The 16,083-nt window shown below is 47.7% G+C and overlaps 1 protein-coding gene across 1 annotated transcript in view; it reads right to left on the bottom strand.

Annotated features, from left to right (window-relative positions):
- Positions 1-5,447: 5,447 nt before the first annotated feature.
- The window catches only part of C7 (complement C7), a 55,557-nt gene continuing 44,921 nt past the window's right edge, over positions 5,448-16,083 (bottom strand). Inside the window, exons 16-18 of the mRNA XM_037063232.1 lie at positions 11,766-11,856; positions 9,355-9,539; positions 5,448-6,689 (exon numbers count right to left, since the gene is read on the bottom strand). Coding sequence (XP_036919127.1) covers positions 6,505-6,689; positions 9,355-9,539; positions 11,766-11,856 — 461 coding nt within the window. The 3' untranslated portion in view covers positions 5,448-6,504. The remainder of the gene's footprint in view (positions 6,690-9,354; positions 9,540-11,765; positions 11,857-16,083) is intronic.

Genomic DNA, 16,083 nt, shown 5'->3' with positions numbered 1-16,083 from the left:
AGCCCTGACACCTCCTTAACTGCACAGTGGTCACAAAGAGGCTCTAGCTTGGAGTCAGAGGGTCTGGCGATCAGCCCGCAGAACAGGTTAACCGGGACCGTTTTACTTCCAGAGAGAGCAGAGGGGGGTTGGAATTTATCTTCACCGTGGTCCCCATGGAGTCGCCAGAAAATCGTGAATCACCCACATCCAACCCTCCAAGGCTCTGCTCAGGGTTGGGGTCATGAGACCGTGCCAGGCCTGTGGGCAGGGCCCGTGGTCCGGCCATTTTTCAGTCCACAGCATTCGATGGAAGATGGAAAGAAGCCCCGTGTGATGGCTGAAAGGTTTTTATAGATAGTGATGGCTACATAGCACAGATGTCGAATGACAAATCGAGTTATACTGTATCTAGAAAACAGTGAGAAGCCAGAAACCTTCTTGATCAAGGCAGTGAAATGATAAAATGAGTGTTTTCGTGTGGGACTAACAGAGTAGATAAACTGATAAATCAGGGAGTGGGCAATGGGGTTTTAGACTAAGAAAATATTGTAAGAAGAAAAATGACAGGGCTAGTTACTAGTAAGGAGATTGAAACAGTAACCAAAAACTTCCCAATGACTAACTTGGACTCAAATAGCTATGCTTTGTCTTTTGTGCCTTGGAAGCATGTCCAAGTTAGCACTTCAGAATGGCAGCCCTGTACATGTACATGACAGACCACCCCCCACAGCTCCTTAACTCCGCCGTAGCCGGGAAGACACAGCTCAAATGTGACATCCCAGGCCCATCGGACTGGCAGGAAGCCGGTGTTGTTGTGACACAGAATGAGCTCTCCCCTGGGAACCACAGGAGCCGTCTCCAGATTCGGTCTCCTGCCAACCAGCCAAGGACTATGAAGACTAACCCTGTGACTATGGAAAATGGATGTTATATTGAATATACACAGGCAACATGCTGAGCAAGAAGGGTCACAGAACCATCCAAGTCCTGACTGTTGCGTATCCTGGCCTGCAGGATCCGTGTGTTGTGGTTGTTGTGAACAAATACACACGGACTACAGAAGTCCTGTGGAGAAAAAGGGATGGCGTGGCTGCTCTCTGAGAGAGTGAGAGGGCGAGAGGGCCCCAGTCTCTGCCTGGACAGGCTTTTATTGCTTCTCTGGGTACATTACATCGAGGATGGTCCTCATTTACTCTGCACAGGTTCACTGCAGGTGATTACCTTTTACAGATAACAAAGGAAAGAATGTTGCTAATTACTTCAAAGAGAAGGATGTTACAGATCAGGGGGAAAAGTGGTTGAGCTGGTTACAGTCCATACTTGGGAGGTTTAGCACAGACTTTAGGAAGTTACAGTAAGCACTTCCTGCCTCAATTCAGGGTGAGGGGGTTTTAGCAAAAGCAAGTCTCATAGCAGTCTGGGTACAATGTAGACCTGATTCCCCACAGGAAAACCTCTCCGTGGGCATGGTCCTGTGTGCCAATCACTCCCCACTGGTTTTCAACGTAGAGGCTGAGCTACATTTCCACACCACGAGAAACGCTTCCCTACACATGGCCCTTACCAGTTGAGAGGAGATCTGGAACCAGATCCTCAAAGGTGCCTTCCTCTCACATTCAGTGCATCTGTGCACCATGTCCATAGCAAACAGTCAATCATTGCACGTTTAGGAGACCCGAGATCCTTGGAAAGTCTTCTCATCGCACCCAAGTATTGACTCCTATAGGGCTGCAATCATCCAATGAATGGGCTTGTCCACAGTTTTCCACCCCACCCAGTTTCAGGAGTTCCCTTGGGTGCTCAGTGTCTGGGAGTTCGGATAGGGTCCTTCATCAGACACTGTCACAGTGCAAGACTGGGTCGCACGTGAAGTGGCCCCCACTTTACACCAATCCAGAGCCCTCCTAGGAAGCACTTTCTTTTGAGGATGTCTGGTAAAACTCTGCTTTGATGGGAAACTCCTCTTCACTACTACGGAAAATTCCTTTGACACCTCTCTGTGCTCCCAGTCCACGTGGCCAGCTGATTGCTTCACAATGGTCCCTCATTCAGGGTAACATATGCTTCACTCTTCAGGCTGATGGCTGTCTGTCTCAAACCTCACTGGTCTGTCCTGTGCCTAAGGACCCTCCCCTGGAATTCAGTACAAGTCTCCTTACCGAGGGATGTGTGGAAATGACAACAGGACAGTTCTTTATGTTTGTTCTTTCACAGGCACCGGAACAGAGCCTGAGAATCAAAAGGGACATTGGTTTTTCTTCTCCCACCCAGCCTCTCTCACCTGCAGCCCTTGCCTTGGGAAGCAACGACCCTCTTTGTATCTGGTCCTGTTAACCCTTGGCTGAAAAAGGAAATTTTCCTACATGGTTGGTGTTCTGAGTGTAAATCTGAAGTTTTTGCCTGACAGAAACAAATAAAAAGACAAATTGTAGGTGCTCCGGTTGTCACAGTGAGGGCTCCTATCTCGCCACCAGCTGTCCTGTCCCCAAATGTGCGAACAGCCTGAAAGACCCAGGTAATTGAAACCTGTGCACGGGCCTCTGCTCTCTCACATATTCACAGAAATTGCCTCCTACTGTGGTTGCTTTCTGGCTCAGTGCTCGGAATGAGAAACAGATCATTGCTTTCCTAACACAAGTAGTGAATACACTTCAACTAGTTCATCAAGGAGGAAAAATCTCAGCAGCCTGGTACATAACAGGCCTGGGGGTGCTCAGTTCTGCTAGTCCCACACACCAATGGCCCGGTCTCTCTCTCTCCTCTTCTCATTTCTCATTTCTTGCCTCACCTCTCCTCCTCTCTCATTTCTACTTCACAGAGAGAGAGAGAGAGAGAGAGAGAGAGAGAGAGAGTAGTAGAACACATACTTCATCTTATACCCAAAGTATCTTAGTTTATTTTCAAGTTTATGGTGACCACCTCCACTAGCTGTTACACTTGTCTTACGTATAATCCAAATGTTTACAGTGGGTTAATGGGTGTGTGAGTTTGTGATTGTAAGAAATTTTGGTGGGCATAGAAAGTATAGAACCAATAACAAATTGTGGGGTTCAAATTTCTTTATTAATATACATCTTTATCTTAACCAAAAGCAAAAGTGATTGACAATTTTATGTGTAGATGCCCAGTGAGCTGCTGCAGGGGATGCTGGGTAAGCCGGTTGCCTGGTGGAGGGTGGGGGGGGCATCACTCAAATGAGCCACCTAGTCCAGCTGGTCCCTGGGTAGAGTTCCAGGGGTCACCTGTCAGATATTCCTGCCTGCTACTCTGTACCCCCACACACCCCACCTGAACACCAAGAACCTCCTCTGTTTCAAGGGGATTACAAGTGCCTTGGACTGGGGAGGGCGGGGAGCAAGGTTGCGCAACGAGCTGTCGGGATGGGGCTCACTAGGTCTCAGGGGAATGACAGCAGTACTTCTGTTGGTCTGTCATCAGGAAATATGTGACATGTCACAGGAAGACATTGACCAACGCAGTTAGAAGACCTTCCAAAGCAGCTTCTGTGCCCAGGTGACTTACAGGGTCCACTTCTATTGTGAGTAACGATCTGTGGGGTGTGGCTTGGCTCCCCTGTCTCTCAGAAGCTAGTGATGGTTAACGTACCAGCCAACCCCCTCTTCTCCCTCTGTCCCTCCCCTCACCAAGGTCCAGATGACTTCAATCTGGGCCCTTTCTGCCTTCTCCCCCAAGGCGCTGTCCCGCCCTCACCAGGTGGCCCCCACCTGGCCTGAGGCAAAGGGAAGGGCAGCAGGGAAAGTCTCTTGCTCCCTCCATTCTCTCTGCAATCCCCGTTCATGGTAGAAATGGTCTTCGCTTTTCTCAAAGCCCTCTCTTTAGCCATTTAAGGCCTAATTTTGGAAGTCTCCAACACCTTTAAAGATTTAACATTGAAAGTCACTTTCTCTTTGCAGACCCACTGTGACAAACCCGATTCTCTTATACACAGTTGTGAGTGTCTCTGTTTAACCAGAGGAAAGGCCAAGTATAAGAATGTCCAAAAGAGGACAACAACAAAAAAAGCATGAAATGACGGATTTCAAGGCAGCCTCTTCCTACAGCCTCCTTCCCTGCTCCCCTCCCCCTCTGACAGCTGCTCGTTAACCCCTTCCTTCTCCCTCACTGTCTCTGTGAAACGTCTTTCTCAAACTTGAGCTGTCAAATCTGCTGGGGGGTTCCCGGCCTCCTTCTCCTGCAGCCAACTGTGCCCTCCGCCTCGGTTAGGAAGGGCATGTCGGCACAAAAGCCATAGACACCTACCTCCAGACTAGCTTCAGACTGAGGAGAGCCTGAGCCGTCTCCTCCCACATAAACTACCCGTTCAACTCTTTGTTTTGAGACATGCATCTGGCCTGGCATTTTCAAATCTATCCCCCCCCCCAGGGTATTAGTCAGCTCTGTGATAAACTCTAAAAAAACGTCGTCGGCCTCAATTAAATGTTTCTGAAGATTATTGTTCTCAATCAATTTGACCCTACCTCCTTGTAACTTCCACACATTATCTCTGAGATGTCATTCGAGGGACAATTTGGTACGTAAAGCTTGAGCTGGCTGAGACCTGGGTACAGCCATCGTGGAAAACGGTATGGAGTTTCCCCCCCCACCAAAATCATAAATAACACTATCATACAATCCAGCAGTCGAAATCAGAATCTCAGAGAGAATTGAAATCAGAATCAGAAATCAATCAGAGAGATATCTTCCCTCCCACTACCATTCCTGGGTTATTCACAACAGCCAAGACATGGAAACACCCCCAGAGTCCCACCATGGATAACGGATGAAGGGAGTATAGTACACATGTGCACTGGAATGCTGTGCAGCCCTTATAAAAAGGAGACAACCCTGCCATTGTGACAGTAAGGGCAGACTAGGAGGACGTTGTGCTAAATGAAATAATCCGGACCAAAAAAAAATGATGGACTGTGTGATCTCACTTATATGTGGAATCTAAAATAGTCAAGCTCACGGAAGCGGAAATGAGAATGGTGATTGCCAGAAGCTAAGGAGAGGCGGCAATGGGGAGATGATGGTCAAAGTCACCGAGTGTCAGTGACGTAAGGTGAGTAATTTCTAGAGACCCCCTACGGCACAGCTACAGCCATGGCAAGCTATAGGGCCTCTGGCTAGCAACACTGTCACGGATGCTTAGGATTTTCTAAGAACAAAGAAAGATCTTACACTGTATTCTTACAATAATAATAATAATTAATAATAATAATAATGGGGAGGGAGGAAACTTTGGGAAATGATGGATATATTTATTGCCTTGATGGGAGTATACTTATCCTCAAACTCATCAAGTTGTAGTATATATTACATATGCACAGCTTTTTAACGTCAATCATACTCAATAAAGTAGTTTAAAAAATAAAAATATATTTTAAAAGAGCACATTAACCACTCTTCGTGGAAAGATTCTTTAAAATTAAACATAATACAAATCAAAACATTGCAAAGGATAGTGTCTTTAATGAGTATTTTAATCATTGTCATTTTAACTAAAGCTTTGCAGAAATGGATTTATCAGTATCAGAAAAATACAGAGATATTATTTGTATATGAAAGCATATTTTAAGTTCCATGTAAGCCCACTCGTTTCATCTCCCACAGCTGTTTTCCTTTCTTTTTGTTTTGATTAAGAGTGAGTAAGGAGTAAACTGAAGTCAATGCTTCAAGTCCATCTACCTCCACAGGCCCTGAAAAACCAGAACATACCCACATGGGTGAAAAACGTGCTCTCTAATGGGCAATCGCGCCTGGCTCAGCCGGGAACTGGCGCTTCCAAGCGAAGAAAAAAGGGCGGGGCAAACTGGAGGTCTTGGCTGTGACCTGCACTAAGAATGCCCCCCAAACAAGACTGGATTATGTGAGTTGTCAGACAAAGGGGCAGAAGGCGCCCATAACCAGGACATGACGAATTCGGCTGTGAGGAGGCGGTGTTTCCGTCTCCCGACAGGACTGGGGAGCCCTTCCCGAGGTGCTGGAGCCGACAGGGTGGTGCCCGTGTGTCCTTCCCGGGATGGAGTCGTTGCACCTGTCTTTCTGCATTCAGGGTCCCCTCTGTATTCGGGTTTACTGAGCGGGCCGCCTCTCTAATGTTTCTGTTTCCTAACCCAGCTGCAGAGCGCGTTTTGGCCCCTGGGCGGGGCCGCCCAGACTTAAAGGGAGCATTTGAGTTTCTCTGGCCTAACCTTCTAATTTTCCAACTAAAAAGTCCAAATCCAGAGAAGTTAGCATTTTCTCCAAGAACATAGTTAATTCAGACAGAGGTTCATGAAAACTCTTCAGCCTGATTTTTTTTTTTTTTTTTAAGGAAAAAGAGTATCTGATGAAGGTCTGGCTACTGTGGGCAGCTCGGGGCTGAGGGCGCAAGGGCCCTGGAGGGAAGCAGAAAGAATGTGCCTTCCCGGGGATGTTGCAGCGCTCATCCCACTTATGGGACGTTTCCATACAGCCACTGCGGGATTCTGAGCAAGCCCCTCCCTCCCCCACTCCTGTCCCCGCCCTGCAGCCGGGAGCCTACTGAGCTACCCCCTCGCAAGGCTCTATGCTAGTGACCAAGACGTTCTGCCCTTGACACTTCAGGACTCCGGCCTCACACTCAGTCATCGTCCGCGCCTGGCCGCCATTCACCGCCACGCAGACGCTGATGCCTTGCTCCTCGCACTCTGAGGCCTCTCTGCAGACGCACTCGCTGTTCTGGTCTGCAAAGGTAAGTGAGAGGTGCTTACTGGCAGGTGGTGCAGATGGGTGAGTGAAGGGCCTTTGCCTCTAAAGTCAGGACAGTGGTTAGCGACCCATAGGAGCTCCTGCCTCCGGGGATGGAACCCCCCACCCCCTGGACATGCAGGAGGACTGGGCTCCACTCAGAATAAGCAAGTTTGGAAGCTGGCACCAGGATTGCCATTGTTGTTTGGACCACAGGAGACGGTTCTCCCAAGTGGAGCCGGGTCCAGCTCACTCCTGGGTCAGAGAGACAAAGGATCAAACACCCCAACTTGGTATGAGATAAAGGGCATGAAGTGCCAAAGGCCACATGTCCCACAACAAATAAATAAATAAATAAAAATAAAAACAAAACAGAAATAAGCTGTGCAGGATAGCACTGTGTGCGCTGAAGTTTCGAGGCCGGAATAGAGTAGCCAGGTGTCTCCAGAAGGAAAGTGACAAGGTCAACCAGCCAGCTATGGTGACTGCCAGACCCAAAGGGACTGTAGCTGAAGTCATGGGTGTCGTTGTCTGTGCTGGAGACAGATGGGGAAACTGAGGGCAGTGACCCAGCCCTCCCCCGCACCGTGGGGGTACAGGGAGGCAGGCTATGTCTGCCGTGGTGGTGATGGTCATTGTGAGTGCCCTTGGACACAGCACCAGAAATACGGAATGACAACTCAAGAAAGTAACTTCTCTTCCTATTCTCTCCAGACCCTCGGGCCCCTCTAGGAGAAAGTGTCCGCTTGGCACTGCAGGTTTGTCGCACCTGCCCAGCCCCATACTCCCCGCAACCCAAGGAAACAGCTGCCCTTGAGCTCCGAAGAGCATCTGGCTGGAGGCTACGCCATCATTTTGTTTCATTCCAAGTATTTAGATAGTTCCTTAATGTTTATAGCAAGTGAGACGTCCTTTGAAGAAAATGAGAAGAAGTTTCTTTGTTAAAAAATAGTTACTATGAGTCTATTTTTTATGAAGTTGAGATTTTTAATGACATGCAGATGTGCCTTGGAGTTATGTTTATCCGAAAGGGTTCTATTAACAATAGAACACTTTCGCATGAAGTCATGAGATGTTAAAAATAGTGCAGCACAATAACTACAGCTATGTCTGCCACAGCCCCAACTGCGGAGAAGGGAGAAGGCAGCCACCAAGTCTGGAGGAGCCGTGCTTTCAGATGGCTTCACAGGGGACCAGAAGCCCAGACCACCATCCAGGAAGAGGGTGTGGGGCCAGCCTGTGCCACAGAGACAGCTGCACTGGACGCCAAGTTCTGCTCCCCTGGCTTTGCCCCTTCCTGGGACTTCCTGCCTGGGGGCTAGCGCTTCGGTCCATGTCGCCCACTCAGTCCTCACTGATCACCCCTCATCAGTGGACTGGATGGGTGGCAGGCCTCTGTCTTCACGCAGAACCCACAGACACACATGCTGTGTGGTTTCTGTCTGGATCAAGCTTGTCTGTGGACAGCAATGACCTCAAGGTCAAGGTCCTGCGTCCACGTCTCCTATGCTCACAGGACTGTCCAGCAACCTCTAGAATGAGCTGGAGACTCGCCATAGGAAGGCATATTTTCTTCCAGAAATGGCCCATGAGAGAAGAGACCAGGGCCCTGAAAGACCACAAGACTTTTGAAAGCACCTGGACCTAGCAAGCTCTGGGAGGGAGAGCCTGGTGGCCTTGCTAGCCACTTGTCACAGATGTAGCTTGGTTGGTCCAAATTCTCCATTGGTGTCAATGGCCTCATGTGACACTGGAGGCTCTTGTGCCTAAGTAGGCCCTGGGGCTGGTGACACCACATGAAGAAGCCATTTCATGGAGGGGCCTATGTGAGCTCCAAGCGCGGTGCTAGCATTACAGCTGTGCACTCAGCCCCATATCCGAAGGTACTACACTTGATACGGTGTCCAGAGCTTGGGAGTAGCCTGTACCATGGATCCCAGCAGCTGACCCAATTCTTGCTAAAGGTAGAGAGAGAACTGGCCAAATTCAGGTCAGCACTCAACCCCTGACACAGACATGCCCCTGAGGGACGGGCAAGGCTCTCTGCCAGCCCAGCGGCATGAGGACTCAGTAGGACTTGCATAGGTGCAGGTAGAAGTCCCTGGCACAAGTAGTCCAGGGCTGAGCCCCTACCACAGGGCTGGCTGGTTGCAGTGTTGGGTATAGCACCCTGGTTAGCACTCTGCACAGGTGCGTGCTGCATGGGGACAGGGCGGCTGGGGGGAAGGCCTACTCTGCCCCAGCTTCTCCCTCTTGGAAAAGCCAAGTACACAATATGGGTGATACAAGGACAGGGCACAAATCACGAAGGCAGAACGGGACTCACTGATGTATGGGAGGACCTTCAGAGCAGCAGGGATGGGTTCCTGGCCTTTGGGCACTTCACCCAACCTGACTCCCAGTTCCCTCTCAGAGCAGCCCGAGCCTCTGACACCCTCAGGGGTCTGTGCTCAACTAGCAAATGACGTTCCTCCAACCCTCAGCACTACTGCTTTAGCAGTCTCACAGTTTCAGATGAAAAATTCCCTCCTCTCGCTGTGGCCGCACAAACACTAACATTGGACTGACGGGGAGATTAGCGTGGCCCCTGAGGAATGATGACGTGCAAATGTGGAACGCGTCCCCTATTTTTTTTAATGAAAGAAAAGAGATGCCCCTTACCGTCACATTTTTCCCACAGCGGACAGGCGCCGCACGCTTTCCTGGCTGAGGCAGGGAGGACACAGCTGCCCGCGCCCGTCAGCGTGAACCGCAGGCCCTGGCAGCGCACAGCGTGCAGCTTGCACACAGTCAGGGGCAGCGTCCTTCCCCTTCTCTCGTCGCGAGCACACACCCCCAAGGAGGACCTGGAATGAATGGTTTTCATTATGTTGTTTACAAGATGGTCCTTCCTTAGAAACTGAAGGTGAGAAATGACAGGTGAAGCTCCAAAAAGGTGGGGCAGACACTCACATCCCTTCATTATAAGGGTCCAACCCCCATTCGGGGGTGGGGGCGTCCAACCTTTGGGCCTCTCTGGGCCACACTGGAAGAAGAAGAGTTGTCTTGGGCCACACATTAAATACATTGCAACATGCACTCACAAAATAATCTCATGATGTTTTAAGTAAATTTACGGGTTTGTGTTGGGGTGCATTCACAGCCATCCTGGGCTGCTTGCTACTCCGTGGGCTGTGAGTTGGACATCCTTCTAAAAGAATGTTTTTTGCTCTGTATTTGCTCTTGATGTTTAGAGAGCTGAGACAGCTAGTGTCAACCTAGCTTCATCCAGATACAGCAAATGGGAAGAGAAGGCAAGATGTGCTAGGGACAGCTGGTGGGCTGAAGACAGGAGGGGACAGGAAGTACGCAGAGATCCAACACTCAGAAACTATGGTTAGGTGAGGTCACTGACCACAGGACACACGAGCCCAGCGGTCAGTGACCAAATCCTCAAGGGGGGATGAAACTGCTTCAATGCTGTGTTGTAGCATCTGCATCTACAAAATACTCAAAAAATATTTTCATAAAAGATAATTCCTTGTTTCCTGAAGCACTGGTGCCAAAATGATGAGATCCAGCTTTTTAGAAATGTCCCTGATGAAAACAACTGCATTTCTGAGTGTGGATGGATAAGGGAGGCGTTACTGCAGTGAAAGCTTAGACAACAAAGCACTTTTGTAGAGTAGACAATGTCTATCTTTACTTGTACGTATACTTAGCTCTAATTTTCTCTTCTCTGACCAAGTGCTACATTTAGTTGGAGTTATTTACACAATGAAAACAAATCTTCATCTCTTTTCTCTATTGGCTTATTTAAATTTAAATAGAACTGCTCAAAACAGCTTAAAAGGCAGAGACTTTTACAAGGCCCCACGGATCTTGACAGGATCTTTTATGTAAACTCACACACTCCGCATCTATAGACAGCAGGCTGCAGACAAACTAAATGAATTGGGCAAGTTGGAAAGCTGATGGAAGTGAATCAGAGTAAACAATGCTTGAGAGACAATAACAGCAGTCAGAACATTCAGGGCAACCAACACCATTGCCAGTCCCACTGTTTTGTTGTATTCTCCTCCCCACAAGCAGTTCTTCCTGGTCAGACACCACCACACTCCCATCCCCCACTGCAGGTGTTCATGGAGTTGGGTGTGCTGATAATAATCATTGGAAGCCAAGTAATTGGCCTGTAAATGTGTGTTCTGATTAAGCCTGGGCACGTGGACATATTTCTCCCACCTGCCTCTCTGGTGTCTCACTCCCTCTCCCCCACCCAGCCGGGCAAGCTGCCGAATCTGTCACGTCAACAGATTTCCTTGTCCTCTAGTTTTGGGGGCATTGAATCAGTGGGAGCAGTGGTAGGAGACTGGAAGGGGAGGGGTGTGCAGGTGGGGGTTTTAGTCCCCCGGGTCCCTCCTCAGCTGCCATCTCCAGTCTAGGTTCTTTATGTCTAGGTTCTTGTAAATGCTCCTCCCTTACTCCTTCGAGCTTGGGCATGGATATGCACCCACACTGACTCGTCCAGGACACTGCCCTGTGGCTGGCACTGTCCTTTACTCTTCCACTCTCCAGCTAACAGTCCCACTTGTCATCCTCCTCTGTCTTAATTTAATCGTGCCGTCTGTACTGGCTAGGACCGTGATGAGGACATCTAGGAACTCCCTCAGGTCTCCTTCTACGGTGAACTGGTCTCCAGCTGGTTGGCATCTTATAAAGCAATATAGAGACAGACGTTTCAGGGATCAGAAACCCACTGCTTTCCTCACTGTGGGCATTGCTTTCTGCCTCTAGATTTCAGTCCCAACCCTCTCAAGCTCTAAATCCTCAGGTGGCAGTTTCGTCCTTTTTACATGTACTATAGGCAATGCTCAAGTAGTCCTTCAGCCTCTCTCTAGCCGGGTTAGATGCCTCCACCCATTAGCTCTGGTGACCCAGGCAAACAGCAGGCAGCAGCTGGAGCAGAATAAAAAGCAAAGACCCTTAATTCTTGGTAAGTAGCACCTTGGATCTAACAGAGACTAGCACCTAAGGAATCGTTTTATTTATCTTGAGTAAAATGAAACAGAGATTGGAGCAAAGATGGGGCTTACCGACATTCGTTGGGCAATTTACAAACACATTTTGAATTCTGCACTTTCTCCCAGGGCTGACAGGTAGGTGCTGCCGATGTCAAAGGGGCATCTAAAAGGCAAGAGATACAGGAGGTGTGGTCACCTGGAAAAGAGCTTCTTTGTGGTCAGCACATATCATTTTCATGGCTGAACCTGGTTCTGCAATAGTCTCAGCTGCAACAAGTGTAGACAGTAAAAATGTAAAATGCTGGAAAGCATCTTACAAGAGATGGAGTGTTCTATGCAGCACCCTAAAAGTAATGTCGTTGGTCATGGTCGCTACCATTCCTGGAGCATTTACCATTAGCTATACACTCTTTATACATTGTGATACTTAACTCTCCTTAACAAATGCCCATTTAAGAGACAAGGAAAGTAAAGGTCAGAAAAGTTAGAAAATTGGTGCCAGTTCACACATTTAACAGATTGGCCAAGCCGGGATTCGAGTCAGTGTCTGTCTGAATGCGTGGCTGGTAGGGCAGGGTCCCGTTTATCGGGAAGTTGGAGTTTAGAGCTCACCTCGACAGTGCATACGCTAAAATCAGAAAAGGAGATTAGCATGGGCCCTGCGTAAGAATGACACACAAACTTGTCATAGGCCCAGACAACAGGAGGAGACTAGACTTTGGGCAGTGAGCATGTAGTAAATTATACAGATGTTGTATTATAAAGTTGTACACCTTACATTTACATAATGTCATCAACCAGTGTTACTCCAATAAATTGAATTTTTTTAATCTGGTGTTTGCTGTGTGGACAGCATTTTGCCCAGTGCACCTTCAGTGGGACAGGGAATAGCCCTATGACTTGACTTAAACACAGAGAATTCCTTGGAATCCCCAGCAGATCTGGAACCACCTCTCATGTGTAATGTCCAGGCGGCCTCCCTTCGACAGTGAGTAGAAGTCTGGAGGTACTCCTGTGAATAGAATCCTTCCCATTGTCGGTTTCCTACACACTGATCAGTGGTTAGCCATCCTTCCAGTTTCGACAGGAAAACGCCATGGTCCAAATTACAAAAGCACGATTTGACCTGCATTGCTTCAGCTGTACTGACCACAATGGGAATAATCGACAACACTCTGCTGTTCCGTCCTCCCGCCAGTTTCTTTACAATGGAATTCAGTGCATTATAAAACCAGTTGCCTGTTGAAAAACACATCTGTAAAGCAGTAAGAAAGGGCTGAAGAACGTGTTTTCATGGATTCACAAACTATGCAATACCTCCTAGCTTTGGAAAACTTTGGAGCTTTTAGACACAACAGGAATAGTATCATCCAGATCGGTGCTTCTCAACCAACAGCAATTTTGAACCCCAGGGACATTTCGTAATGGGGTGCAATCAAGGGGCCCCCAAAGAGGGATTTGTAATGAGGTCCAGAACTCAGTGTGTCTAGGAAATATTAAAAATATGGGATGTCCTCACCCCCACAAGTCTGAACTGGGGGATGGGGTGCATGGAGCAGGTCCATTGAGAGCTTTGTGTAGCAACAGTTTTGCAACTAACCTCAGACATGGTCATTTAACACATCTATAACCTTTAACTGGTTTCGTGGATATGTTAAATAGCTGTGGCCATGCTTTGAGCCAGGGGGATGGGAGTGACTTCCACCCAGGGTGTAACTAGGGGGCGAGTCCCCCTGGTTACAGCACTTTCGTGTGAGCTTGGAGATGATTTATTCCACACCACCGGGCCATGCCTGCCCGGACTTACTATGGCAGCCTAGAAAAGCTGGAAAAAAATATGGGAATGCTGACAGGTGTAGCTGATTGTGGGAGGAGTCAGAAATGGGGCTGCAGAGGAAGACTGGCGCTGGGATTTAAACCGGAGTGCGCAGCCTTAAGAGGGGAGAACCACGCAGCTTTGACGAGAAGAGGGGGTCTGCACGGCTTTCGGGGTCTTTTTGCCACATAGCTCAGGAAGCAAGAAAGCAAGACAGAGCTCTTAGCAGTGATGCAGAGCTCTCTCTTAGCAGTTTGAAAGAATGCAGGAGAGACACTGTGGGAAGGAAAGGGGTGAAAGGACTCTTGCTGGTGGGCCGTAAGAAGGTGCCATGTGGGTTTGGATTAAGAACTGGAGATCCAGGTGACACAGCTGATGGTGATGGGAACTATGGAAAGCCTGCCGGCCAAGCATGGATTTCTGGGAAGAACCAGGAGCTACCTGAGCCATGGACTTCTGTTTCTTTTCCTGAGATACGGTACGCCAGACTGGGCAAGGGGGAGGGGAGGCGGGGAAAGGAAGGACTGTGTGTGTGTTTGTGGATGGTTTAAGGAACTTCGGATTTTAATGAGGACATTAAGTCATTGCTCTTAAGTCTGTATAACTTTTGAATAAATAATTCCTTTCCTTTTCACCAATCTCTGGCATTAAGAGCTATAATTCCCTTGTGGTAGGCAAGGCAAACCTAATAGAACGGGAACCCGAGAGAAGGGGCATGCCCATTCAGTAATAGAACCTTGCCCCTACTCGAGTCCCTTTGGTAACAAGTTAACAATGTCTAAAGACATTTTTGGCTGTCTCTGGGGGGTGCTACTGACATCTAGTGGGTGGAAGTCAGGATGCTGCTAAATTTCTTGGAGTGCATAAGCACAGAGAATTATCACCACAGAGAATTACCAGGCCCAGAATTCCAACAGTGCTGGAGTTGAGAAAATTTAAACTAAAATATACCAAATCTAGATAGTTCAATGCTAAATCCATGGAAATTATTTCTGCATTGTGATTACAAATTCATTTGCTAATCATTTTAGATTTTAAATATTCGCTACAAGTCATTATAATTTGTGAAAATTCCTTATAGAATTACCTAGGCCAAAGACTTTGGCATTGAAATAGAGCATAACTTTGTTTTCTCTGTAGCTCCATTAACCACACAAACATGCAGTTAGGACCCATACAGAGTGTGTCCCTTTACTGTGTTAAAACCACATCACCTTCTCATCGAGACTAAGTACGAAGGGAATGGGGATTCGGTGTTTGATAGGTACCAAATTCCAGTTTGGAAGGATGAGAAAGTTCTGGGGATGGATGTGGTGAAGGTAACACAACGGACATACCTGATGGCACTGAACCCTACATTTAAAATGGTTAAAATGGCCAGTTTTACGGTGTGTATGTGCTACCACAATATAACAAGACTAAATATTGACACAGCAGGTACTTCAAAACATTCACATTGGAGGCTGACAACCTTGGATTTTTGTTTGCGATGGGCTTATTTTAAAGGTAGTTATGAATATCTACATCTGAAAACATGCAGGTCTGAAAAACATTCTTAATTAAACCTTAAATAGAACTTGCTACCAAGCGGGAGAAATTTTATAGCAAATTGTGCTCTAAAATGGCCGAGGCAGACACTTTAGAAAGACAAGCATGTCCTCCCCTTTGGAACTCAGGAACAGCCTTCTCAATTGTACGTCGCTCTCTTTAACTGCAGAATTACTGGCACAGGTCCATTCCTTCCAAGGTGCAAGTAAATTGCAACGATACAAGTAAATGTATACATGTGCTTCCGTGCATGTAGAGAAATAGCAACTGTCTTACTATTTCACATAAAAGTGATAGGACCTTTGACACTAAACCGCACGTGGTAGCTGGGTGCTCAGCATTGCATGGGACAGGCTGCCTTCCTCATCTGTTCAATCCCTTTCTCACCACTGCCCACAGCAGCGACAGTCCCAGGCGCGCCATGCAGCCTGCTCTCTTTAGCTGTGCCCACCTAACTCGCCTGACGGCATCGCCCATGGCCTCTGGTACTTCATGCTCACTAGAAAGGACAAGTTGCACGCCAAATTCAAAGTCATAGCCAAGGGACATAGAATACCATGTAAAATGGAATGCAAGAGAGTTTTTCTTCTTTCCTATTTTGATTTCAAACATGTTTAAGTTATTTTTTTAAATGTAAACAAAAAAGGAACAAAAGGTTGTTTTATTTTTTTTAAATGACTATCTTTATTTTATTTTTTTTTTAGTTTTTTTATTGATTATACCATTACAGTTGTTCTATTCCCCCCCTTCAATCCCCTCCACCCACACCCTCCCTCCCCCACCATTCTCCCCCCTTAGTTTATAACCACGTGTTTCAAGTTCTTTAGATTTTATATTTCCCCCCACTATTCTCGCCCTCCCCCCTATCTATTTTCTGCCTACCATCTATGCTATTTTCTGTGCCTTCTCCCCGCTTCTCCCCCTCCCACCCCTCTGTTTCTAACCCTCCATGTGTTCTTCATTTCTATGGTTCCACTCTTGATCTAGCTGTCCTCTTGGTTTGCTTTTGTTTTAGGTGGGGAGGGA

Source organism: Sturnira hondurensis, unplaced genomic scaffold (genome assembly GCF_014824575.4).
Source record: "Sturnira hondurensis isolate 20B ecotype Veracruz unplaced genomic scaffold, ASM1482457v3 Scaffold0014384, whole genome shotgun sequence".
In the NCBI taxonomy this organism is placed as follows: Eukaryota; Metazoa; Chordata; class Mammalia; order Chiroptera; family Phyllostomidae; genus Sturnira; species Sturnira hondurensis.
The sequence above is the reverse complement of the archived record's forward strand: the minus strand, read 5'-3'. Positions and strand labels throughout refer to the sequence as shown.